The 24,897-nt window shown below is 40.2% G+C and overlaps 2 protein-coding genes across 2 annotated transcripts; one reads left to right on the top strand and one right to left on the bottom strand.

The window, feature by feature from the left end:
* Positions 1 to 498: 498 nt before the first annotated feature.
* LOC108877828 (fibulin-7) lies at positions 499 to 7,145 on the bottom strand. Its single transcript, XM_018668030.2, has 8 exons — positions 6,920 to 7,145; positions 4,275 to 4,434; positions 4,010 to 4,180; positions 3,294 to 3,419; positions 2,356 to 2,544; positions 2,121 to 2,258; positions 1,737 to 1,872; positions 499 to 1,510 (listed from the first exon to the last, which is right to left on the bottom strand). Exons 1-8 carry the CDS (start codon positions 6,986 to 6,988, stop codon positions 1,147 to 1,149), a joined length of 1,353 nt encoding a protein of 450 aa, XP_018523546.1. The 5' UTR covers positions 6,989 to 7,145; the 3' UTR covers positions 499 to 1,146.
* A 2,583-nt stretch (positions 7,146 to 9,728) lies between these two features.
* LOC108877736 (C-type lectin domain family 18 member A-like) lies at positions 9,729 to 20,956 on the top strand. Its single transcript, XM_018667868.2, has 12 exons — positions 9,729 to 9,987; positions 10,957 to 11,048; positions 14,846 to 15,079; positions 15,183 to 15,280; positions 15,785 to 15,906; positions 16,370 to 16,477; positions 16,609 to 16,701; positions 17,213 to 17,319; positions 17,449 to 17,578; positions 17,725 to 17,821; positions 18,291 to 18,382; positions 20,741 to 20,956. The coding sequence occupies exons 1-12, from the start codon at positions 9,729 to 9,731 to the stop codon at positions 20,776 to 20,778; spliced, it is 1,470 nt and encodes a 489-aa protein (XP_018523384.2). The 3' UTR covers positions 20,779 to 20,956.
* The last annotated feature ends 3,941 nt before the right edge of the window (positions 20,957 to 24,897 follow it).

Raw genomic sequence — 24,897 nt, 5'->3', positions numbered from 1 at the left:
ACAGATGCACTTTTGTGTGGTTTCTTTTGCAGAAAGTTGCATAACGCCGAGGAATAGATAGATGACTGGTGCAGCACAGAGGTGGCACATTTCATCTCACTTCTCTAAAACTTCACAGTTTTTCCAAATACACACCTCTGCGTGAAAGCAGAAGGATCACACATGCATTACTCGCAGGGTGCACGTGACACATACATCTTTCTGTGTACCTGTTTTGCAAATTTAAAAAGTTAAAGTTATTCATGCACTGTAGGAACACAGTGGCTCTTTTCAGCGGCCTGCTGTTGCCTGCCTGTCTGCTGAACAGCACTGCTCTGTACTGCAAGTGAACTGAAGTGTTTCTCAAACAAACACCGCTCACATAGATCAGTGCCTATACAGTATATATATCTGACTGCTCTTACAGCACATTTCATCAGGTAAAGAGTGCAGAAAATGTAAACATTCATCTTGTACCAAACCATTTTTTTCATTTTTTAGAAAGAGAAGAAACCAATGGTTTATATGGTGTTTTAATGATTGCACTGGAAATTGTACTAAGACCAGAAAATAAATAAAACATGATAGTAGAAAGGATTACAAAATCTTCACACATTGTGATTACATGCCCAGTTTACATAACATATATGTTGACATAGCCAGACTGTCATTTACAAAAGTAGTACTTCAGCTTGTTACAAGTGTCTTTCAGTTGAATGGTTTATTGTTTGCTACATCATGTCATTCCCTCTCTATATCTCCTCACTCATTTCTATCTTTGTGCAAGAAATATTTTATAGTTAATCCATACAGTCCTCTTGTTCTTGTTCTTAAGTCACCCAAACATACATCACTTAGTTTGGATTTCTTTAGCTTATTACCAATGCCTCTGAAGAACCCATATTCTAAAACATTTATTGCAGGCAGCTGTGCAAGACAGCTGCTGTCCCACCATTATTTCATGCTTACTTTACTACAGTTTTGATACCTGGCAGCAGCAGCTGTTTTTGCAGCAGTTACAGGTGACTTTAGAGATGCTCACTGCAATACATCAGATTATCACACATCCATGACCAGATATCCTCAGCCCTTCTCTAAACCCAAACCAAACTCCTGTTTGGCCTTAGTGCTCTAAGAGTGTTTCCACTGTGTTTCAGCTCTTTCTTTCTAGAACTCATACTGAGAGACAAACATGGTGATTTTGGTGATATACCTCCCCAGCTGGACACGCCTATCCAGCTCACTCATCTCCACCTCTGCCTCCAGAGTGGCAGGGCCCTGCACAGGGCTCACCAGCATCAACTGACCCGTCAGACGGTCTGAACGCTGGACTGTGAAGTGGCGCCGGGCTTGCTTCCCCCCCAGCAGGGAGAAGCGAAGCGTGTCACCCACTGGGCGCAGGGCTGAAACCCTAAACATGACGCGAGGAGCTGACAGGTTGGACACGACAGCCAGGTAATGGTAGGAGAAGGAATTTGGGGCCTGAGAACATGCCTTGTTGTCCACAGGACAGGGGTTGCGTTCACAACGCCTGGAAAAAAGAAATACAAGTGGAAACAAGTGGAAACTGAGGAAGATGTAGCTGGATGAATATGTGAGAAATGGTGTTAAAACTATGGACACTTCAGTGTTTTTATTTGGTCTAAGACTTCATCCCTGTGTCTACATGTTATTGTGCATTTCAAATGAAAAATAACTTTTTTGTATAATGGGCAGTGAACTTGGATGTAAAAACAGTGACAGAAGATAATGCTCACATTGGCGACGTCTTGACATATGTAGCATTAGGGATTTTTGGGCATTCCACACGGACACACTGGAAGCCACCATATGTATTAATGCACATCTGGTCCTTTGTGCAGTTGTTTTGTCTGGTGGCACACTCATCAATGTCTGTGAGAAAACATCAACACATTCAGACATTCATTCAAACAGGAATGTTAGGATATCATTCACACTGAGTGAGAATTCAAATCTCAACTTTTTGTGAACTTGAGCTATTTATATAGAGGTCATTTTGATGTTTTGCTTTATCAGCAACATTTATTACACAGATGCTCTCCTGGGAATACTTTGTGTAGTGCTGAGAGCAGATTTTTGAAATTAAAAAAAAAAAAACAAACAAAAAAACACAAGTGCACCTTTACAGCTGCGTCCATCGCGGGTCACATTGTATCCGACTGGACAGGAGCAGCGGTAGCCTCCAGGGGTGTTAACACAAGTGTGTAAACACAGTCTCCCAGCCTGGCCATTGTGGAACAGCTCACATTCATCTATATCTGAAATGAACAACACACATACACACACAGATGGCATCCTATATGATAATGTATATGTGTGTATCTGTTTTAGTGACAGGGCAGGTATTAGTCTTACCAGTGCAGGTGTTGCTGTCCCTTCCAGAGATGGTGTATCCTGGCTCACAGGTGCAGTGGGTGGTCCCCTGCACTATGGTGCAACGTGATGGACGAACAAAGGCCCCAGTGGTGGCAGCTGGCAAGATAGAAGCAGCAGCAGCAGTGGCTGCAGAGGTGGCAGCAGAGGTGTTTGTCATGGTAACAAAGACTGAATGGGGAAGACAGGAAAGAGGAGAAGTAAGCCGTTGTAGACTGTGTTTTCATTCCCTCCTGTAAAATTTTCAGTGCAATAGCTGTATTTACCCTGGGGCACAGCAGTATTCATTCATTCAGCCATTAATGGACAATGTGTGAGCAAGTTTATGCACCATGCACCCATGACTGCAAAGCTTTAAAACTCCTCAGATACCAGCACTCATGAGGTATTATTAGACTGAGTGAGCGAGAGAATCTGTAGTTCAAATTCAGAAATGTCAATCATGACATTTTACATTGCCCAAAAAGGCTAAAATAAAGCCAGACCTACAGTAACAAATTGTATGTTTCCATGGAAATATTAAATAAACAGAGAAAAATGTGGGCTCCAGAGATTCACAGTCTCTGTTTGTACATTAACTCCACCAGCCACATCAGGGAGCCGACTGCTGCCACTCAGCCAGTGCTGTCTTGGACTTCAGGCTGGAATTCAATAAAACCCACTCTGTGGTATGTAGCACTGGCTTGTATTGGCAAACTAAACCACTGGCGAATGTAATCTCCTTTAGCAGACCTGGAGGATTTGGATACCAGCCTATAAAAAAATATACTCAGAGGAAAAATGTTGTCGTAAATACTTTGTAGGTCCTATAATATTAAGTAAGTATTGTAACTTTTCTTGCCGTCCCTGTTGTCTGAAGTGTTAGTTAGTTAAAACTACATCTCCATCAGGTGTGTGTGGTCTTGGTATGTAATGCCTACATGTTGGCACAGGGCTCTGACAGGTCGCTCCAGCCCAGCCTTTGGCACAGATGCAGGAGAACTGGTTCACCTCATCCAAACACGTCCCACCATTCAGGCATGGAGAGGACCCGCACTCATTGATGTCTGAGGGGAGAGACAGACAGAGGGGTTGTACATGAAAACTCTGGTGCTGCCAGAGACACAAGGACACATGAAACCAAATATCTTTGATGCTATAAGATAAGAGGACATGACATCATGGCATATGTATGTGTTGGAGAGAGAGAATAAGGAAAAAGTGAGCCAAAGTATAGGGGAAGCCTTGCTTGATCAAACAGCCATTGAGCTGTTATGTCAAAGTTAGCAAGCTGTCAGAAGACACTGAGGTTGTAATATCGCATGTCTCAGCATTCAAAAAGCTCTCTGGACAATGACCAAAGTACATAAAGAGGAAATATGATCCTGGGTCACATATCAAATGTATCTCGACAAAACGTTGGTGACATGCATGATGCACAAAAAGAGGAATGGCAATAGAGAGCGGGAGAGGGGGAGGTTACAAAGAGGATGATGACAACGTTGTAAAAGTGATCAGCAAGTTAGATAACAGGATGAGAGACGGTCAGGGTGAGGAAGAGGGGAGACACTGGTGGGAGGAGGATAAGGAGGAGATAGTGGAGAAAGCGACGATCCCAGTGAGGCTCAGTAGCTGGAAATCAATGCGGGTCTCTCACCTCGGCAGGTGGGCTGCTGGCCGCTCCAGGTCAGACTTTCCTGACAAACCCTGCTCTCTGATCCCACCAGTTCATATCCAGGGTCACACAGAAAGTGAACCTCATGGCTCACGCTGTGTGACTTGCCCAGTTTCTTTCCATTAATGGGTGCATCCAGTTTTGTGCAGGTACCTGGTGGAAAAGCAGAAGTGATTTAAAAACAAAAGGGCAGAATGACTTTAACATTAAGCATTTGAATAAATCAGTCTCTGGACGTTTGGCTCACTGTTAATGGCTTTTGTTGTCTGCTTCACTGTGTTGCTCTGCAATAAGTTTATTTTCTTCTTCAGATTGCGTAGACTCTGCAAGTAGGAGGCTTCGTGGGCTGAAAGAAGCTTCTGGACCTGCTTCAGAGAACCCTGTATTTCCTGCTTACTAGGACAGTCCTGGAACAAAACAGAGATGGTGGGTAATTTTATGAAGTGTTAATAATTCAGAACAAAATTTTTTTATTCAAAATTACAATGTAGCCACATAACTAACTAACGTTTCATGATATGAGAAGAATCTGATTTTTGTTAACACTACATTTTTCTAAGCTTTAGGTGCGTTTACTTGTGTACTGCACTATGCATAGTGTTATTATATGGCTATTGAACGCTACAGAGCACTCTCATTGCTTTAAAAGTTGTTATAAGTTGTCTTTTAAAAGGAATGCTGTTTTTGCATGAATTTATGAATACAGAAAAGCTGCTCCTCTGGCTCAGGTAAGTTAAAAATAAATATTTGTCAAAATGAAAAACATACCACAGGGCCACAGGCCAGTGATGTCATTGATGTATTAGCCAGAAAAACTAACTTTCCATTCATTCTAACATTTCCATTCATTCGCAAGACTCAAAGCGATGTTAAAGATTTCTGCAACCAAATGGTCTTTACAAAATTCTTTTGTCTGAGCCAGGAAATGTACTTAGGTCTCACAAAAGGTTTTCTGTGGTGACAATACATTCATCCTGTTATCACTCAGTCATTATGTCGTACTTTTCCAGTTCTGTCTAAGACTGAAATGTCAGTTCTCAGCCACAAAATAACTTCACATAAATAACACCTTTATATGTTTTCTTTGTACAAAATCAGAATGATGTTCTGGTCAGCTCAAAGGCATATGGATACCAGATGTTACTCTGGGTTACTATACATATTCTTCTACTCAATTATGCAAGCAGATTTAATTAAAAGTCCATCACTAAATGAAATCTTTGTTGTAACCAAAATAGAGTCAGATCCACTGTATGCAAGTGAATGAAAGTCTGCTGAAGACTTGCACTTAGAGACCTGTGCAGCACAGAGGCTGGGCTGTTATATGAGGGCGTAAATGCAGTAGGATCAGAGTATGTTTTTCCACTGTAAGTATGTTTGCAAGCAGGAACCTCCCTCTCTCAGAGCCAGATACTGTAACTCAGTCATAAACACAAGAACAGATTCTGAAAGTAGCCAGTTTACTATTCTTGCCATGTGGTTTTAGGTGTGACCCTGCAGGGAGGGTTAAAATCTTCATTATATGAAGTTATGTAACTGCCATGTATCAGCAAAAGTTATTTAACTTGCATTACAGTTAATCACTTGCTCTTTATGATGTGGTACATTTAGGGGTTTTGGGGTGAGTTAGTCGGGTAGAGACGCCCTCAGCATAAACATCACCTGTGTCGCAGCCTGCCTTTCTATTGGCCGAATGGAGCAGACGAGGGAGTGGCAGTGACTTGTTTTCTACCCGTGTCCTCTCCCTCATTACTCTCTTTCATTCAACAGCTTCATTCTGTCCTGTCCTCTGATACATGTTTTCAGACAACCAATTAGTGTTTTCTTCCAGCAGGAGTTATGTAAGAAGAGTCAATATTTGTCGAAAACACCTTTCTGATTTGGACCAAACTGGGGTTTAGGGAGACTTCAGTCAGTCAGGGGAGGGTTGCTGGTGTTTATAGTGTAGTTGTCAAAGGCTTCTTTCTGCCTGCGTTAGGTGACATTTTACATGGCTTCATGTTAGCTGGGTGATGTTACTGTAGTGTGCAGGAGACTTGCAGTTTGGGAGCTCAAAATGACAGTACATTTCTATTAAATCTAACCAGATTTGTAAAACTGTTTAATGTTAAACAACTTTGAAACACTGACATGTAACAACATACACTTGAAACTCTCACCCATGTACACACATATATATCAAATCTAAACACTGAAATTCTCATGGGCATTTACTTTGGCCATCTCAGAGTAACAAACAAACAAGTACGCACACACACAGACACAGACATGCATGCAAAGGCCAAAATAGAGTCGTTCACACAGAGATGCAGTTTTTTGGAAATGCTCAGCAGATTTGCAGTAAAGCACAGCATAGATATATTGAGTATATTCATACAATGCAGCCTCTGGGGTCTTGTTCCTGAAGCTTGTGTGCAAAGTGAGGGTGACTCAAGGTTTGGTCTATTAATAAATTTTCTCTGTGATGCCAAGCAAGGGCATTCAGAGTGGGACCTGTTGTGCACTTTAGAGGAGAGGGAGGTTATTAAGCTTAGAGTAGCTTTTGCTTTTTAAGTCATGCACGCTCGTACTTAAGAGCCATATTATAACCAATGGCTCCAGTTGAATAGACAGACTAGAGCTGTCATTGTGACTATGTGTCAAGGCCTTCATTTTCTTCAACTGTAAAGATATCATATAAACCAATCAGCATGACATTAAAACCAGTTATTGCTTTTAATGTTATGGCTGAATAGTGTATATATATATACAGTATATATCTATACATACAGTACAACATTAAAAGTGATAACTGGTTCTAATCTTGTGGCTGCTCAGTATAAGTCAAAGCATCCTTCTGTGACTCTCATTCATTCATTTGCTTATTAACTAATAACATTATGTTGCACTTACCTGTCCAAAACTAGGATGCAGTGAACAGGAACACACTAGGGCGATGACAATTGCAGCTGAAGCAAACATGTTTCCACTAATACCAATCCAATGCACAGGCAACGATCGGTCCTCAGATGTGTTAAAAGTTGCAGACAGTGTGAACTTTGAGAGGGCAGCCCTTGGTGTAGTGCAGAGACTCCAGGTGAGAGGAAAACCACAGTTGGCAGTGGGAGAAGCTGCTGCAGAAATCTGCTGCAGAATGCTGGGTTTACTCTTCAGGAGCCAATCAGGGAAGGAGACTTTGAGAAAAATGTGACCACATTATTATTCCTTTACTTAATTTGGAGCGCACTTCCTCTCAGGTCAAAGCAGCTTAGTTTAGATCTTGTTTGCAGAGAAGTGGAAGAAAACTGAATTTCAGTAGATGAATATAACAGCATGAGATAATAGGGGTACACACATGTAGCACTTTCATCACTCTGTGGACATTGCAAAATGCAAAGAAATAGGACACTAGCACCAAAATTCAAAACATGGGATTAGAATCTGCTCTCACTGTGGATGATTCTCTGTTATCACCAGTAAATGTAATGAAAAATATATACAGATGAAAATCAGGTATTGTAATTTACAGTATATGCTGGAAAATGTACTGATAGATTCACACACTCCTTTTTACAATATAAAGCCATTAAGCTGACTTATTTGTCAACTCAACCTGAAACCTGAATGCTGTTTTTGCTCCAGTGATGGACAGAATCTACAGAGAAGCTGTGCCCTCTACAGGAATATATGCATACATGCATCCCTGTACTGTACATTACTTGAACTTGATGAAATTACCGTTGGGTCACTAACAAAGTGTCGTACCAAACACGACTATTATCATGACAATGACAAGACAGTATGATCAGAGACAGATGGAGAGGACAGGTAATATTTTTTTCCTCTATATGTTATGACTGTGGATTGACAACAATGGTAATTAATGGTGAAAAAGACTGATTCCCTGCAGTGTTTCTAACCACTAGTAGTACCACTACTAAAACAAAAATCTCCACCCAGCTTACTGTTTTGAAACTCAGCACTCTTCACAGCTGAGATATCATAGTTGAGTTACACAGCAACAGTTAATATTGTTACATCTGTCCATATGATTGAATATAGTAAACAGACACTTTAATGAAGTTTCTATTGAGAAATGTTGATCAGTTAGACATGTTTCATTATGCCTGCAAAGAAAGTTGTGTATTGTTCTCAAATTACCTTGCAATTTTCATTCTGCTAGACATCTGTATCATCGGCATCTTCTTTCTATTGTTGGCTACTGACAAAGTAAAATTACATTGAGTATAAAGACAAAACTGTCTTTGTGGAAAATCTGATGATTTAAATTAAATGTGTCTAAGTGTGCTGCTCACGCCACTGTTGTTAGAAGACTCACGATGTGGCTGTACTGCTTTACACTCAAACAGGAAGAACCTTACAGTGGTTGTTGGATTTACCTGAGAAATCATGTTAGTGGGTGGCCATGTCTGACTGAGCCCAGAACAGACTGTGTGCACAGCTGTCATTTGGCTCAGCAGGGTCAGACAGTCCCTTACTGATGCAGCAGAATCAAAGAGATAAGAAATAACTGGCCAGCCTGGGGACTGAGTCCTCAGTGTGAAATACATTCAGCTCACAGGGGAGAGAAATGAGTGCGAGTCTATTGTGTGGCACAGCAGTCATCTCCAGACACTGAATCATCCCACAATGTGCGAATCATGATTCATGCTTCCCACACTGGGTCCATAAAAAACATGTCACACTGTGTCTAAACAGACACCCAGACAGCTCCACACTGTACCTCTCCATGCTTGGGCCTATCTGGTTATTTTGTACTATTTAAAGTTCTGCCACCTAATGTTCTGCTACACTTTAATATCTCAACAACCTCATAAAAACACATTTAGCTTAAAATGAAAATGTACCCTCAACCTGTCCTTGTCTCAGTAATAGAGCTTCATCTCTAGTGATTCACCTGAACAATGGACATCAGTCCCTCAAAACAAACTTCCCCTTATTTAACAATGATGAACACTCATGCTCAACCATGCATCAGGTTAGACCTCTCTTTCTGTCACTGAGATCAGGAAATGATGGTAAAGATGATTAAGACGTAGGTGTTTGTCTTCAGTGACTGACTGGCACCAGTAAAACACCTGCGGTCAGCGGTGGAAAGTACTGTACTATTTCAGTATATTTAACACATATGGTCATAGCCACTTTGCAGACTGAAGTTTAAACCACCCAACAGTAAAAAAAAAGGGGTTAAAATGAACTCCACTTTGACCAGTTACTACATTAACAAGGACATCACTGCATTAATAAGAATTATCTAGAGATATATGATGACATAAAACTCAAACAGACCAACTATTCTGAATTAAAGAGTACTTACTCTGATACTCAGCTAAGGACATTTTCTGACACTTGTATACTTTTTGAATACAAGACTGGTATTCAGAAACAAAACGGAGTTAATAGTGCGATGAGAAAGCTTCTTTGTTACAGTCATGTTTTCAGTAATTGTAGTGTTGGAAATGTTTGCCTCTATGCCTCACTCTGTCTTTTTTCCCTTCTTTCTCCTCTTCTTTACAAAGGGACCATTTTGAATCTAAAGTCTAAAAATCAAATCTTTTAAAAAGGACAACATATTGAGCATTGACCGCTTGCTATAAACGAAGGATAAGAGGAATAGCCTGACGAGTTCATAAAATGTTCAAAGCTAAAGATAATCCACAGTGTGTCTACAGTCCTTGTAGGTATAGTGGAACAGAGAAGAATGGAGTGCTCCGCTCTGCTGTCCGGTGTGAAAGCTGTTAAGCCGATGAAGAGAAAAGAGGGAGGAGAAGAACAGGGAGGGAGGATAAACTCTGAGCGAGTGGCCGCTGCTGCAGGGACACTTCAGGAGTTCACCATGGAGTCTGTAACAGCTTTTCGGTCTTTGGATCTCCTCATCGCTTTATCTCTGCTGTCCCCTTTTATCCACGCGAACCGGATGATCACAGACACACCGGACATCCAGAAGTCCCACACCATCGGTAAACACATTTACAACTTGTGCACGAGTCAGGTTGCCACGAGGGATGGTACTCTTAACTTGTATAGCTGAAGATGAACTTTATCTATTCACACACATTTAATTTTAAAGCGGTTAGAGTTTTAGTCTATAGCCCAACAGAATACAACGTGGACTAGGAAACATAAAGGAATGTAAAAGGAAACTTTAGTTTTTCTTTTTAATATAATGGAGTTTTTTATCTTTATGTTGGCAATCAGGTGGCAGTCCTTCTTAGCTGTCCCAATTCATCTGGCAAAGCACCAGCAGCCCAGCATTTCTGTCACTGCCTGCTGTGCTACAGAAGTGTGGCATGAGCTTAACAAATTACCATTTTGATGCTATTTTACAAAACACATGGCGAAATGATTAACCCTTCATCACTGGGGAGCTGAATCCCTGCTTCTTAACGTTTTTGTGAAATGTGCTCAGACGTAATGAGGAACTTTAAATTAAAGTAATTTGAATTTGGATCCTAACAGCCCATGTGTGAAAAGTTATTCTCAATATGCCCATACAGCCATGAATTAAAGATTTCAGACCTAATATATTTGTAATATCTGCTTATTTATTACATATTAATGTACTGTCAAATTTATTTGGCATGGTCTCCAGATTAAAAAGGAGAGATAAAGCTTCCTGGGTTTGTATAATGACATGAGTATTTGTGCATTAACAATTATGGCATTTTAAATCTGTTTTTTATGGGATGCTTGTTCACTCAGCAACTGCCAACATGTTGAAAATATCAATTTTCATTTCAGTTTTGTGTATTTAACTGAAGTGACCCTTGAGTGAAAGTGTGACAGACTGTATCAGCCCATGCTCCAACCTTTGACACTTACACACTCGCTCTGACATACACTCAAACATCCCGCCAACACATTAGCATTCTGTTGCCATGGTGACATCAGCAAAAGTATAGTAAATGAGCGTTTCTGTTTTCTTCCAGGGCTCGGGGTGAAGGGGAACTCACAGATTGTCGCCCAGCACAATAGATTGCGCAGCCGGGTCAAACCCATGGCAGCTAACATGCAAAAAATGGTTTGTGGCACCTATTGTCTGTTTCTTCTGTGTGTGTGTGGGTTTGAATGGTGCGAATGCTGTTGCCTAAATGTGAGTTTTAAGTTGGAGATTATCTATTTGTTGACATCTGTGCTCTTGTTAAAAAAAACTGGAAGTGGTAGCCTGTCCACACAGCAGATACTATGCACTATGCACCCCACATTTGCATCTTCATAAGAATTATTGGTTCTTTATTAGTGACTTTCTCTCCCTCCCCTGACAATATGCTTTTGAATTTAAACATGCTTGCAGCTGCCAGTGCAAAACCCGAAGAAAAACAGTAGTGATAATGGTGGTGTCAGTAATGATCAGACATGTTGTATAAGAATTTAAAACCCTGTTGATCAGGATGTGAGCCAACAGTTCTGAGAGTTTGGCAGCACCAGAGCTTTGTTTTTAATGTTCTTCAGTTAAACTGCAACAGGTAGAAGCACAGTAGAGTCAGATGCAGCTGTTATTTAAGGATACAACTGCTGTAGTTCTGTCACCAAAAATGATTCCTTTTTCAAAAGAGAAATCTCCAAACAAAAGCGTGGATAACAAGGGGTTTTAGTTTGACTGTCTTGCTCTGTGGTGCTGATTGTCTCAACAGTGTGAAACAGTAGTGGTAGTACACCATTTGTTCTGCTCTGCTGTGGGCTGAGTGATAGTGCGGACAGCTAGAATGGAGCCAAAATCAATTATCCGCGCGTAGAGTCTTGTGAGGGTCACACAGTGAAAAGACACCAATGAATGAAATCTTTCTTTTGTTTGTAGACAAATAAGGATAAAAGTAAGCTAAAGCTAAGTAAGTTAAAACACTGTACACAAAATGCCAATCATAAATTGATATGTGAGTATATGAGTGATATAACAAGTCAGAGGGTCATGGTGAGGTGTTGCTGAATGTGCAGGAATTCTTAATATTTATTTTCGAACCAGGTGCACTCTCCGCAAAACAGCCCAGCTAAATCCTCTCCCTATCTCATTCCATCTATTGCTTCATCATACAGTACTTATCTGCACAACTGTCTTGCCTGCGTGTGATTATGACCAAGAGGTAATGATGGATTATGAAACTCACTATGCTCCCGATATCCTCTGGGCCTAATATGAGATTTTGTACCAGGGCAAACTGTCACTTTGTCATAGATTACATCCTCAAAGCCACCTGCACAGACTGAGCCCCTTTCTTCGACTGCTCCTCAGCCTCGGAGAACTGTTCTCAACTGATAAGGCAGTAATGAGAAAAAGAGGATGTGGATAATCATTCTGTATTCACAGCTGTGGTATTACAGGTAATTTCCCTGTGAAAACCCTCAGAGGAAGCTTTGCCGAGCTGAAGAGGTATATTAAAGAGCTTTACTGATAAACGTTAAAAGGCTCAAGGCTTCGGCTGTGTTTGTGAATATCTGAATAAGGATTTTTTTTCACTCAGAAAGAAGCAGTAAGCATTGTGGTGAGATTGTGTTGCAGTGATTATAATACAGTCCTTTAGGCTTTGCCTTCAGGGTGGATAAGATAGCAATATTTTAGGAATAAATGATGCTCCTCCTTTTCTCACCCGATGCCCCATCTGGAGGTTTTCTTTGAGCTCTTGAGGCTAAGAAGTATTATGAGGTCACATCATCACTCTCAGAGGCAGAAATTAAAGTTCAGTATTTACTTTTAATATGTAAATCACAACCCCTGATTGTGAGATTTTAATCTTATTATTAATCTCTCTTAGAATTTCCCAAGTTCCAAAGTTTCACAGCAAAGCACTGAGCTTCATTAATTTAGCTAATCCAGTACAATAACATACAGTTATAGATGGAGCCATGAATGAGGACAAGACAGTGTACAAACACATACATCTTGAGACATTTAAATCCCACAGCTCCTACAACATGACATGCTTTAAAATGAAATGTTGAATATGAAATATTGCCTGGTGACCTTATACCTCTCTGGTGCCTGACATCACAGGGTAGAGTGAACAATGAACTCGAGGGTGGTCAGCTGTTTGACATCACACATCAGAGTCATACCTGTGATATCTTTTTCCAAACTCTGTGTAACCACACAGAAATTTGGATAGGCATTTCTTTTTGAGAGATTATATTATTTTCCATTTTGAGTAGACAGATGACATGGTGCCAGGAAAGATGGCAATAGCAACACCCTGGCTTTTCTTAGAATAAAGCAACTTGTTACTTAAGCTTGGAAATTGCTCTTTGTTGGTGTAAAGGAAGGTCTAATTTATCAAGGAACCAACCAGCCCTCAGAAAGGGGCTCTCTAATGTGTTTTTGTATTACACTTCAACCTGGTCTCATCAATCTGTGTACAACTAACATGAGTTTATACTTTCAAATTGTGTTCAGTGCATATGCCAATCTTCTCCATGTTGTTTGGGTTAATATGGTTAGGTTTAGGCACAAAAAACACTTGGTTAGGGAAAGATCTTTATTTACATTTAAATAGAAAAAGTTAAATGCTGTTTAACATCTCTACAACACCAGATGTGATAATAAAAATGTTTGGCTACTGGTCTCGAACTGTGCAACTTCACTTTTTGCCAACAAAGTCCCTAGCTATCCACCCAACGACCTCCACCTAATCTGCCAGAAATAATCTTATAAAATGAAAAGAAAGTCACTTGTCATCTGGAATGTGTCACATGGACATGAGAGGGCTTGATGTATGCATTTTACAAGTGTAAAGTTGTGTTATTAGTATGCTGATTGAAGAGAACAGACTGTTTGGAAGACTTAAAAGAGATAAATTAAAAAGAGGACGGTCAAAATCGAATCAACACAGTACCTTGTCCAGACATACTGGATCCTATATTTTCCATATTGTGGCCAGCAGTATTATAGGAAACAGCACTTCATGACATCACCAGGGTTATTCTCTCAAACTTCACAAAGGTCCCTCCAGAACCACAAAAGAGCCATCACGACCCACACGACTGGTAAACTAGCCGAATGGTTAGGGCGTGTACCATGTGGGCCCTAGTGGTCTGAGCAGGCAAACCGTGGTTTGACTCCCAATCCAGCTGGATCTTTGCTGCATGTCATTCCCTGTTTCCCGTCTCTCTCTCACTGTCCTCTCAATAAAGGCAAAAAAAAGTCTGAAAAAAATACTTTAAAAAAAAGATTCACTTCAATGATTTAAACCTTGAGTCTGTAATTTTATGCATGCTGTTGTCCTTCCCAGTGGTAAAAGAAGTAACTGAAATTATGTTTGCGCTACAGCAAATATAGCAAAGTGACTGTGGAAAGTTTGTATGGAAACCAGTCGTTTATTTCAACCAGCCACTCCACACCTTGGAAAATGTACCACTTAGTGAAGTGTTTACACCGACTGTAGCATGCAGTGAGTGTCAGTCTGTGCTTGTTGGCCCTGTTGTGGACTGGCAGCTCGCCCAAGGTGTCTCTCTGCCTGTTGCCCACTGTAGGCTATGGCAGGCTCCAACCTCTGAAAAGGATTAAAGGGGTAAAGAAAATCCCTCATGCACTGTCAAGAGTGAGCTTCATGCCAAAGAGTTTTTCTTTCATCCAGTCTTAATCAGCATCTGCAAAGTACAATGACCTTTCATTACAGATCCCAATAATATTATATTCTCATAATTAAAGAAGTTGATGATGAAAACACCCATTTACCAATTACATCCTTCAAAAAGTGTTAGGGAGTGTTTGTTAGAACAGTATGTGATAAAGATGATCTGAGAAACTGACAAAAAGAAAATGGATTGGAGGTTTATTGAAAGATATGTAGCAATGTTACTAAACAATGCTCTTATCTTTATCCCTAGGAGTGGGATGAGAAGTTAGCCTTACTTGCAAAGGAGAGAGCAGCATTCTGTCATGCAGACCTCTCCCATCAGCAGTCCTCAGCTTTCAGTCACATTGGCTGGAACACACATCTTTCTTCTTATGGTGTCACCTCATTTTCTGATGTCGTCGACTCCTGGTTTGAAGAGGGAAAGGATTTTCTCTACTTGACTGGGCAATGTAAAGAAAACACCACCTGTCAACACTACACACAGGTATTCACAATATGCAGAGTCTGACATTTATAGACACCTCATATGCATGTTTTTCTTTTGAAAGTGCTGATGTAGTGTGTCTAATCCTGCTGTTGTTGTGTAGCTGGTGTGGGCTACTTCAAGTCATGTGGGCTGTGCCAGTCAGCTGTGTCTGAGAGAAGGAGACCTCTGGGAGATATTTGTCTGTGCATATTACCCTGGGTAACAATTACACACCTTTCCCCCCCCAAAATGAAAACATTAATCCATCTGAGAAACACAGAGTTTGAGCAAATTAATTCTCAGTTTTAAGCAAAATATGAACTGACAGTTTAATCTACCATCTAGCTCACAAATAATTACGCTGTTTTAATACTGAAAACAGCAATAGTTAAGAGAAAGGTTGTAGATGTCTGAACTGAGAGGAAAAAAAAAAGAAAAAAGTCTAATTTTAGAGTTAAGGTTTTACCTGCTGTCTTATGATCCATGTTTACTTTATTTCACCAGGATAATCCACTCAGTATCAATGTGTACAAAAAGAAAAGATGATGTGTACCCACCTGTGAATGAAGGTGTCACGTTGTGATTATTATAAAAGTCACTGTTCTGTATGAAGATTGCATTTGTTATTTTGATCATTAAGCTGGTTTAAGCTGCCATGCCATTACTTGGGATCAGAGTATATGTCTCATATGTTTTATACAGTATATATTGGTGTTGCTGTAGGGGTAACTGGGAGGTGAATGGTCGGCTGGTGATGCCCTACAAGTCGGGGATGTACTGCTCTCTTTGCACCTCTTCCATGTCTGGCTGCTTTAGACTGTGGGACCATGTAGGTGGACTGTGTGGTAAGACAATATATTGTATTTATGTATTTATATATATGTAGGTCGCTGCAGAAGCAAAGTTTGCTGTCATTGAATATTCACACCACCTCTCCAAGGGAGCACTCGACACACAATGAATTCCACAAGGATTTGAAATATAAATGCGTGTCATGCTATTTTTAAACTATCGTCAGTGTCTCAATGCCTTTCACACAGGTTGTAGATGTGCACATGTAATATGTTATGCCATATTGTTGATTGTTCCTGCTTTGCCATTCATTTTGAAATGAAGTATTTTGAGTGCTCAACAGTTTCCTGCTTGTATCATTCAGATAGAATGACAGTTTTGCTGCAATGATGTTGACAGCTGATGTGGGTAACATGATCAGATGATTTGTGATTCCAGATGTTCATTTTGAAACATATGTGTTTGCGCGTGTGTTGTGAATGTGTTGGTGTGCATGCACAATTTTCTTTTCTTCAGAGATTCCAAGGAATCCATGTCGTATAAACTGTGGTCAGCATGGTCATCTTAATGTCTCAACCTGCAAGTGCAAGTGTGACAAGGGCTTCACTGGACGCTTCTGCCAGGGTACCAGTCATCAGCATCAAGAGTAGTAGTGTCAGGATAGCATACATATTGGTATCAATTGTTCTTTATATTAAGTATTTTAATACTCAAAGTATAGGCAGAATTTAGTGTACTAGTGTCTTGTTTTTCAGTACGGTGCAGTGTGCAGTGTTTACATGGTCGTTTCAGAGAAGAAGAATGCTCTTGCTTGTGTGATGTTGGCTATGGTGGTGCTGAGTGCGCAGGTGAGTGCAGTGTGCTTTAGTATAGTATATGCTTCTTTGTGTTTTCATACACCTCAGCAATTTGCACTCTGAGACACAGACTGACTTCAAAATTCAAAAGCACCCACAGACACATACTGAGGAAATTAATCTTGTTGCTGCTACATTCTCTATTTATCTTAATGGATGCTGAGTCTAGTGACATGGTGAAAACATGATGAAAGCACCAGTAATCTGACTTGTTGAAGGTTGTGTAAAAGACATTTTATCATCAGCGGGGATATGTGATTTACAGTATTATCAAGTGGCACAGTGTTACACTTTGTTTATATACATATCTCTTAGATCTAAAGATGTGAATGAGATTACAGCAAAATAATTTTTCCATAAATTTATTTGGGGGGTTTCAGTTGATAGCATGAACATAATTGTGCAAATTCCATCAACATGTCCAACTATAATAAGATCACAGTATATTTAAGTGCATTCACTGAACTCGATCCATATTTTGACTGTTTGTGTGTCTCAACAGAGAAAGTGCAGTTTCCTTTCCACAGCTGTGATGTGATGATAGATGGAAATTGCTTCATGGTGTCCTCAGAAGCTGACTCCTACTATGGAGCCAAAAGTCACTGTCAGGTGAGAGGCAGATGTGTTACCCACTGACAGAGTGAGATGAGTCCTATAGCCATAGTGCATCACGTAAACCATTGTATCAACACCTCTGTTGTGCTCTTAGTGTTGCCTTTTCTATGTTTAAACCACCAGGAACGAGGAGGTATTCTAGCTCAGATCCACAATCAGAAGGTTCAGGACATTTTAGCATTTTATCTCAGTCAACTGGAGACGAGCAACGAGGTGACCAACACTGACTTCGAGACACGAAACTTCTGGATTGGTACAACCTTTCATCTTGGTCATCCTAATAAATATTAAATGACATAATGCCCTCTTAGGCTAGACAGCACTTTCAGATTAGGCTGCAGCCTCTGCTGTTGTTTTGACCAGATACACAGATACAGCAGCAATGTTTTTGCTCTGCAGGTCTGACGTATAAGCCCCTGAAAGACTCATTTCGCTGGGACACAGGAGAGATCCCTAAATTCAGCAGCTTTGCCTTTGGGCAGCCTGACAACCAAGGGTAAGAGACACATTTTCTAACAGACATTAGCTACCGCAGAGTACATCATAATCAAAGACGGCTGAGTGCAATGGCGCTAAATAAACACATATCACCTGAAAGGTCTAAAACCTATTTCTCTGCAGGAGCTTCGTTTGCAAATAAAATTTGGTCTTTTATTTGCTTTCATCTCTGAAATTAAATCCAGGTCTTGAATAGCTTTTTAAAATGACATTATTCAGTAAGGTTGTTTCAAAGAAATTACATTCACTTAAGGCTGCAGCCTTCACCCTAACCACTAGATGTCTCTCTCTTTCTCTTTGTGTCTCCATCACTTGGTTTCTATCTATCTATCTATCTAAAAATGGCCTGAGAAGCTTGAGCAGTTTTTTTTTTTCTTCATTGAAAATTCCCAGCCAGATTCACACCTGCCACTCCAAACCCTTTGGGCTACGTACATGTTACTCACTCCGTCTCTTTCTCTGTTCAGTTTTGGAAATTGTGTAGAGCTGCAGGCATCAAGTGCTTTCAACTGGAACGACCAGCGCTGTAAAACACGGAACAGATACATCTGCCAACATGGTAAGGCTCCTTCTAAGAGAGGGTGGATGGAAGTGTGGGCGAAGGAAGAATTCTCTTTTGCACAGCTGACCACCCAGTATGATCCAGTGGATCTTGCTGCTAGGAGATCGTAATGCTAGACACTGTGTTGCCCTACAAATGTGATGTGGAGAATATCTGATATAAGCAATAGTAATTCAGAATAGTTACAGCTTAGTATTTTGACATAAAACCAAATACATGATCACTTGTAGAACAGCTTTCTCTCTTGCCTTTGAAAACTATACGCATTTGGCACCATGGTTAGCTGCGTTTCTTCAACTGTGGCTGCATGTCCACAGTTGACTTGCAAGGCAGACTGGCTTGTCCTTTTGTCTTTTTATTCAAACCTGGCATCGTACCGTCTGTCTAGTATCAAATGCTTTGATGCAGAAAGCCACCAGGCTCTGGGGTTTCATGGCAAAACAGATCTGTCTCTCCCAAGGTCCCATGGCCCTCTATCCAGCCATTAAAAGAGGATTCAGTGCAAAGAATGTGTGCGCTCTGTCCTCTCCCAAAAAAAGTAGCTGACCTCCATTTTTTTTTTTTTCCTTGTTATGATTTGTGGTGAGGCATATTGTGGGAAAGTGTCTTTCCCAAAGGGTATGGGGATCTTGTTCTGAGTGCAGAGGCACCCAGGAAGGTGGCTCTGATATTCGTGTGACCAGGTTCACATCCATCCTTGTTGTGTTACTGTAATGTCACAGCATTGAGAATCAGCCTATTCCGATGTCAGGCCATTTTTGACCACTGTGGGTCAGAAAATACACATAAGCTTGACTTATTATACCTGTTAGCCAACAGTTGTCTTGTCACAGTTTCTAATTAGTCTCTTTTTCTTTTTCTTTGTTGAGATACTTTTTGACATTGTTCTACCTTTATTAAAGGCGACAGTTTACTGCAGACTTTGTGGTTCACTGTCAGTGTCTTATCTCCTACGCCACGGGGAGTTATCTGGCCCACCAATTCCTGTGAAAAATGTGTGGGTGTTTACTTGAAATGTTTGTGTTATTTTTATTTATTTATTTATTTGTTGTGTATGAAGTTCAGAAAGCTAAAACAATGAACTAAAAGTGGCTAAAATCTGTGAGCTGCAGATTCAGGTGGTGAGTTCAGCACTACAAGTGAGACTTTCTCATTATAGTGAGTGATTTGATTCAATATCAATTAATATAGCTGTATAAGATTTTATATTTGTTTGGATGGTAGAATGGCTGTTTTCTCTTTTGTTCAAATACAAAATTGGCTGCTCTTTAAAATGATTATGGTCACTCCATCTACCTGCTGTGCTCTGCTGTGTCCAGACAAATAGTATCACCTACTTCACAGCCTCTGTCACTGACAATCACTGCAGGGTGAAGTGTAAAATGTTAATCCAGTGTGTTCATGTGTGATCCTGCCTACACATTTAAATGTGGCACTCAGTCTAAATCAATGGCACTCAGTGCTCACCATCAAGAGCCTTTGAGTGATCAATATATGTCAGCTCCACAAAGGCCCGCAGTGTTTAGACACACACATACCACTTACATTGATTGTGAGAAATGAGATGGTGGCAGATGTTTAGTTTTGCCCACTTGAATGTATCTCTGCAAGTGGCTGGTGTGTATTCTGGTATTGATCACGGCTGACTGAGTGATCTGCTCTGAATGTGGTCAATGTTTGCTGGACACTTTTACAACCTGTATTTTGAAGACCTCTTAACGTCACCCTCCTTGTAGTTTGTGTTTGTGTAAAACAGGACTAGTAGATCACGATCAAGAGAAGGCTTGAGGGTTGGATCATATCAGTAATGGGTAAGCCACATTAGTATGGAGGTCATTTAAAAAACTAGGCTTATGTAAATCTTCTTCAGTCAATCATTATCTCACTCGCATGAATAAATGCTAAATTTCACTGAAGCAACAGAGTGAAATGCATAAATTCAGCTGATTATAAACATACAGACGCCTCCACCCCATCAGAGTAATTTCCAGCCTTCATTACTGTGTTGTGTTAATTGGTAATAAAATGAAAAGTGGATATCACAAACCCCGGGGGACACAGTAAACTATGTTTACTACGCTCCAGTGGGCATGTATGTCTTTGTGTCCATGTTTATGCGTGCACGTGCATGTATGTGTGTTTTTGCACATACTGTATGTACGAGGAGTCTAAAGTTTTAATCTCTTCTGTCATGTTGCACATTATTTACAGCTTCTTCATATTCACATTTTGAGTAGAAGTGAAGGATTGCTGGGGATTTATGACATTTCACTGTTTTTCCTTTTTACAGTGGTTTGTGCTCAACATGGTACAGTTTTACATAATCTATCATTTGTCTGTTTGTGTATTTAACAGCTGCAGAACACATCGCCCGGTGGAAGGATAGCAGATAATGGACCTTGATTTCTCAAAAAGATGAAACTAGGTGCGTAGTGCTGTACATGTTGTATGTTTGTTGGGACAGTTACCCTTGTCGCTGGCATCTTTTGTCAATCACTGTAGATGGATCAATATAGTTTAGATGTATTGTATATACTGTACCTGTTTGAATGTCTTTATCATTAAATGGATATATGTTACTTGGAAATTTGTTTGCAGCTGAGTGAGCAGCTTCAGTTCAAATGAAAAGGCTGCCATTCACTGCCAATAATCCATGCCCTTTTCTCTTATATTTTCTCCATCCTGCACAATCATTTGACCTTGAAATCGGGTTGGTCTGCCAGCATTCAGTTTTCTTCATGCTGCTTGGAGGATTGAGGAGAAAGAAAAGAGAAGGCTTCATGCAGTTATGATGGTGGGCTGCCTCAAAACCACATCATTTGTCACAGAACAGTGGGGACAGGAGAAACAGCAATAAAGCAAAGTCTTAGATAATTAAAGCTCAAAGTTCCTGTACATTATACAAGTACCTGATGTATGTGCAAACATGTACGTGCATTAATAATAGTAGTAATCTGACACTCTGATGAACAGTTCTATAGAAAATCTCTGAATTTAGAAATTGTTTTCAGTTTATCAGACTTTTTATAGCAGACAGTCACATCATTGAAAGCAATATGTATCATTTATGTTTTATGGTTTTAGCAATTCTTGCAGCATGGCTCTAGAGATGGTGGTGCAGCCGCCACTTTTGTACAGACCAAAATATCTTGGATCAAGCCCAAAGCCTTTTAGTGAAATAGTAGTAGATGACTATTGGATGGATTGCCATGGAATTTGGTTCAGACATTTTGTTCTGCTCAGGATAAACCATGACAAGTTTAGTGATTGTTTAACTTTTCACCATCATTGGGTCATAATTTGAATTTGTTGAATACCTTGGATTATAACCAAATAACTGCAAAGTTAATGACTTCCCCAGCAGCCTCAGTTGTACTTTAGCATGCTAACAGGCTTATCTACAATGGTAAAACATGTAAATATTAGTTACTTTACACTTTACATCAGTATGTTAGCACTGCCATTGTGACCATCTTAGCATGCTGATGTTAGCATGTAGCTCAGAGCTAAAAAGTTATTTGACACTCTGCCTGAGAAACTTTCAGAAACTATAAATGTGGAATAAGCTTCAGTCCCTCTAATAATGCTCTGACCCACAGACAATATTCCTCTGACCCTAAATTAATCATGTAGAAGAAAGAAGGAAGGGAATGTATTTTTAAAGATTAAATAATTGATAAGAGCAGTTATAACAGGAGATGGGATGTAGCTGGGAGAGCATGTGAATTACTTCTTGAAGAAAGGAATCGTTATATCACCTGTCATACTTGTATAAATGGCATGAGATAGAAACCAATTCAGTGTGCAAAGTATAGTATACAGAGTGCTTTATTATTGATGTAGCCTGATTCTCTCTCTAATCCCCGAGCCACAAACAATGTAGGGTTTAAATGTTTGATTCAAGAAACAACACATAAGCTGCAGTTAATTTTCCTGACTGCAGCCATGCAAATAATTATGGAACATGTGAGGCAGTGATCCCTGTATGCACTTGTAAAATGACAGTGGAAAGGAAAAGCAAACTGTGACTGAGCTACCAAAAACAGACAGAATTGCAGAATTGCATTGTGTGTGTGTGTGTGTGTGTTGGTTGAATAAGTTTCAAATTCTTCACCAGATAATTATGAAAAATTTTGAAAGGAAAGCTCAGTCTGCAAAGACTGGTTCAGCACCTTGGACAGCGAATGTTCCCGTTGAAGTAATGCCTCTACCAAGATTATGATACCTTGTGAGAGAACTTCAATGGAAATACACCAAAAAATAAAGTACTGTTTCAATTTAGTGTTTCAGAAACGTACGCTTACCAATTGAATAACTGGGATGAATCAGGATGCCTCGGGTCTAAGTTTTAAATCTGAATCTGAGGGGAAGTGGAAGATTCATCCAACCTTTGCAGGATAACACATGTCAGATCAACAAACAGATTCCTCAAGGTGCTTAATGCATTTCTGCTGCTGATTTGCCCACAGCGCTCATAACACAGTGACTCAGCAGCTGAAAACAAAATAGGATCTGTCTGCCTTTAGACGCCACAACTAGTCACTGACCTCAGAACACAGACGAGGAGGTTAGTAAATTCATATGTGAATTAATGAAATGAAAACAGGACAATTACTTATGAAGAGTAATTACAAATTAGTTAAATTGTGTTTTATTTGCCTTGTCTGTTTTTGTTTACTGTGACCATAGACTAAATGAATCAGTTATCTCTAGTTCTGATGCTTCCATGTAACAGTAGAAATGTGTTACACCAGAGGAATTTTCTGTGTGTAGGGGCAAATGGGCAAATGTGTATGTGTGTGCATCTGCAGTATGGTTTTGCTTTGTGTGTGAGTGTGTGCGCACGGAGGGTGGAGTGTTTAAATGTGGATCAGGTCAGTGAGTGTTTAATGGTGGCTCCGAGGTCCAACACCACGCTGCCCTCTCAGTGAACAGAGGAAGATCCTGCTGGATGGTAGATGATGAAGCACTCAGAGGAGAGAGAGGGTGATAAAGGCTGCATATAACAGGGTCAGACCAATGTGCAGAGCTGCGGTGAAATGGTACAAATGAACAAAACTGGGACAGAACTGAGATTTTTACCAGTCTTTACAGTAAATATGATGCTAAAGCTGGTTAGCTGAGCTTAGCCTTAGCACAGGAAACAGCTAGCCTAGCTCAGTCCAAACTAGTATTAAAATCCACCCACCTGCACCTCCAAAGCTAAAGCTCATCGGTGTTGAATCATGTTTGTTTAATCTGTAACCTTTGGACAGAGCCAGGCTTCCTGTTCATGCTAAGCTGAGCTACATTACATGTCTCCTGGGTCTAGCTTCACACTGAACAAACAGACGTGAGAGTCTGATCTAACTCTCTGGAGGAAAGTAAATATTTCCCAAAATGTCAAACTATCCCTCCAAGGTTGTAAAAAAGCACCTCGTATTCCTCTCTGTCTAACATCATATATAATCTATATCATCTTGTTCCAAAGGTTAATGATGCTATATGATCTTTCGATATTTGACTGAAAAATTCAAATTCAAGAGTGAATATTCTCTATGGCTTTACCATTGCACAAATATAAAGATTCTTGATCTGTGTAATTTTAGACTTATTTACTCCAAGAATCCATTAAACAATGTTTGGCTGTTTTAAGACTGAGCTCTGGTGGGTCAGTAAGGTTGATTGTTAATCTATGCCATTGGCCCAGTGCAGGCATATATCATATCCACGTTGATTAAAACACAACATGAATATAGAGTAATGCTTGGACACACAGTGTGTCACTAACTGAGATGTGCTGTCTAATAAACTTTTCTTGCTGATGTGTTAGTTCATGCCGACGACAGCCTCTCTAAACAGAATATGAACCCTAAATGTGTTTGTGTGTGTCTGCCTGGCTGAGTGTGTACTGTATGTGTGAATCTTCACCGCAGACGTGGTGCTCACGTCGCTTCCTGCTGGTCTCATGGTGCCCCCAGATAAGCTGGTGCTGCAGAGGGTTTCAGAATGGCGCTAGTGGCAGTGGAATTAGCTTCCATTGTCATGATAATGACAATGATACTCTTGCCCCGTCCAACTCTGACCGGCCATTGTATGGAAACAGGAATGCAATTTCTCCTGCAGCAGTAACCGACAATCCTCTATGAGAGTGAAAGGTCCCTAAATGACTCTCCATTCAGGCGAGGCTGAGGGGCTAGCAGCCAATTAAAGTGGGAGCAGCAGAACAGTGCCATCCCAAAGACCTAAGGCTGTCTCTAAACACGCACATTAAGCAATACTGAGACACACACACACACACACACACACACACACATACATATACACACCCATTAGTTGCTGTATTTCCCTTTTCACAAAGAACATCTAATCCCCTAAACTATCTTTTTTCTTTACAGACCTGATTCTTCTGGGGGCACAGGGAGTTTGTACTAAATAACTCCAAAGGTAAATTCAGTACAATATGTTCATAGACTCAGGAACATGAGTTACTGATTTGAAAATGTCTTAATATTATAGTTGGGGAACAGAGC

Source organism: Lates calcarifer, linkage group LG2, assembly GCF_001640805.2.
Source record: "Lates calcarifer isolate ASB-BC8 linkage group LG2, TLL_Latcal_v3, whole genome shotgun sequence".
In the NCBI taxonomy this organism is placed as follows: Eukaryota; Metazoa; Chordata; class Actinopteri; family Centropomidae; genus Lates; species Lates calcarifer.
This window is presented reverse-complemented; position numbering and strand designations above follow the sequence as displayed.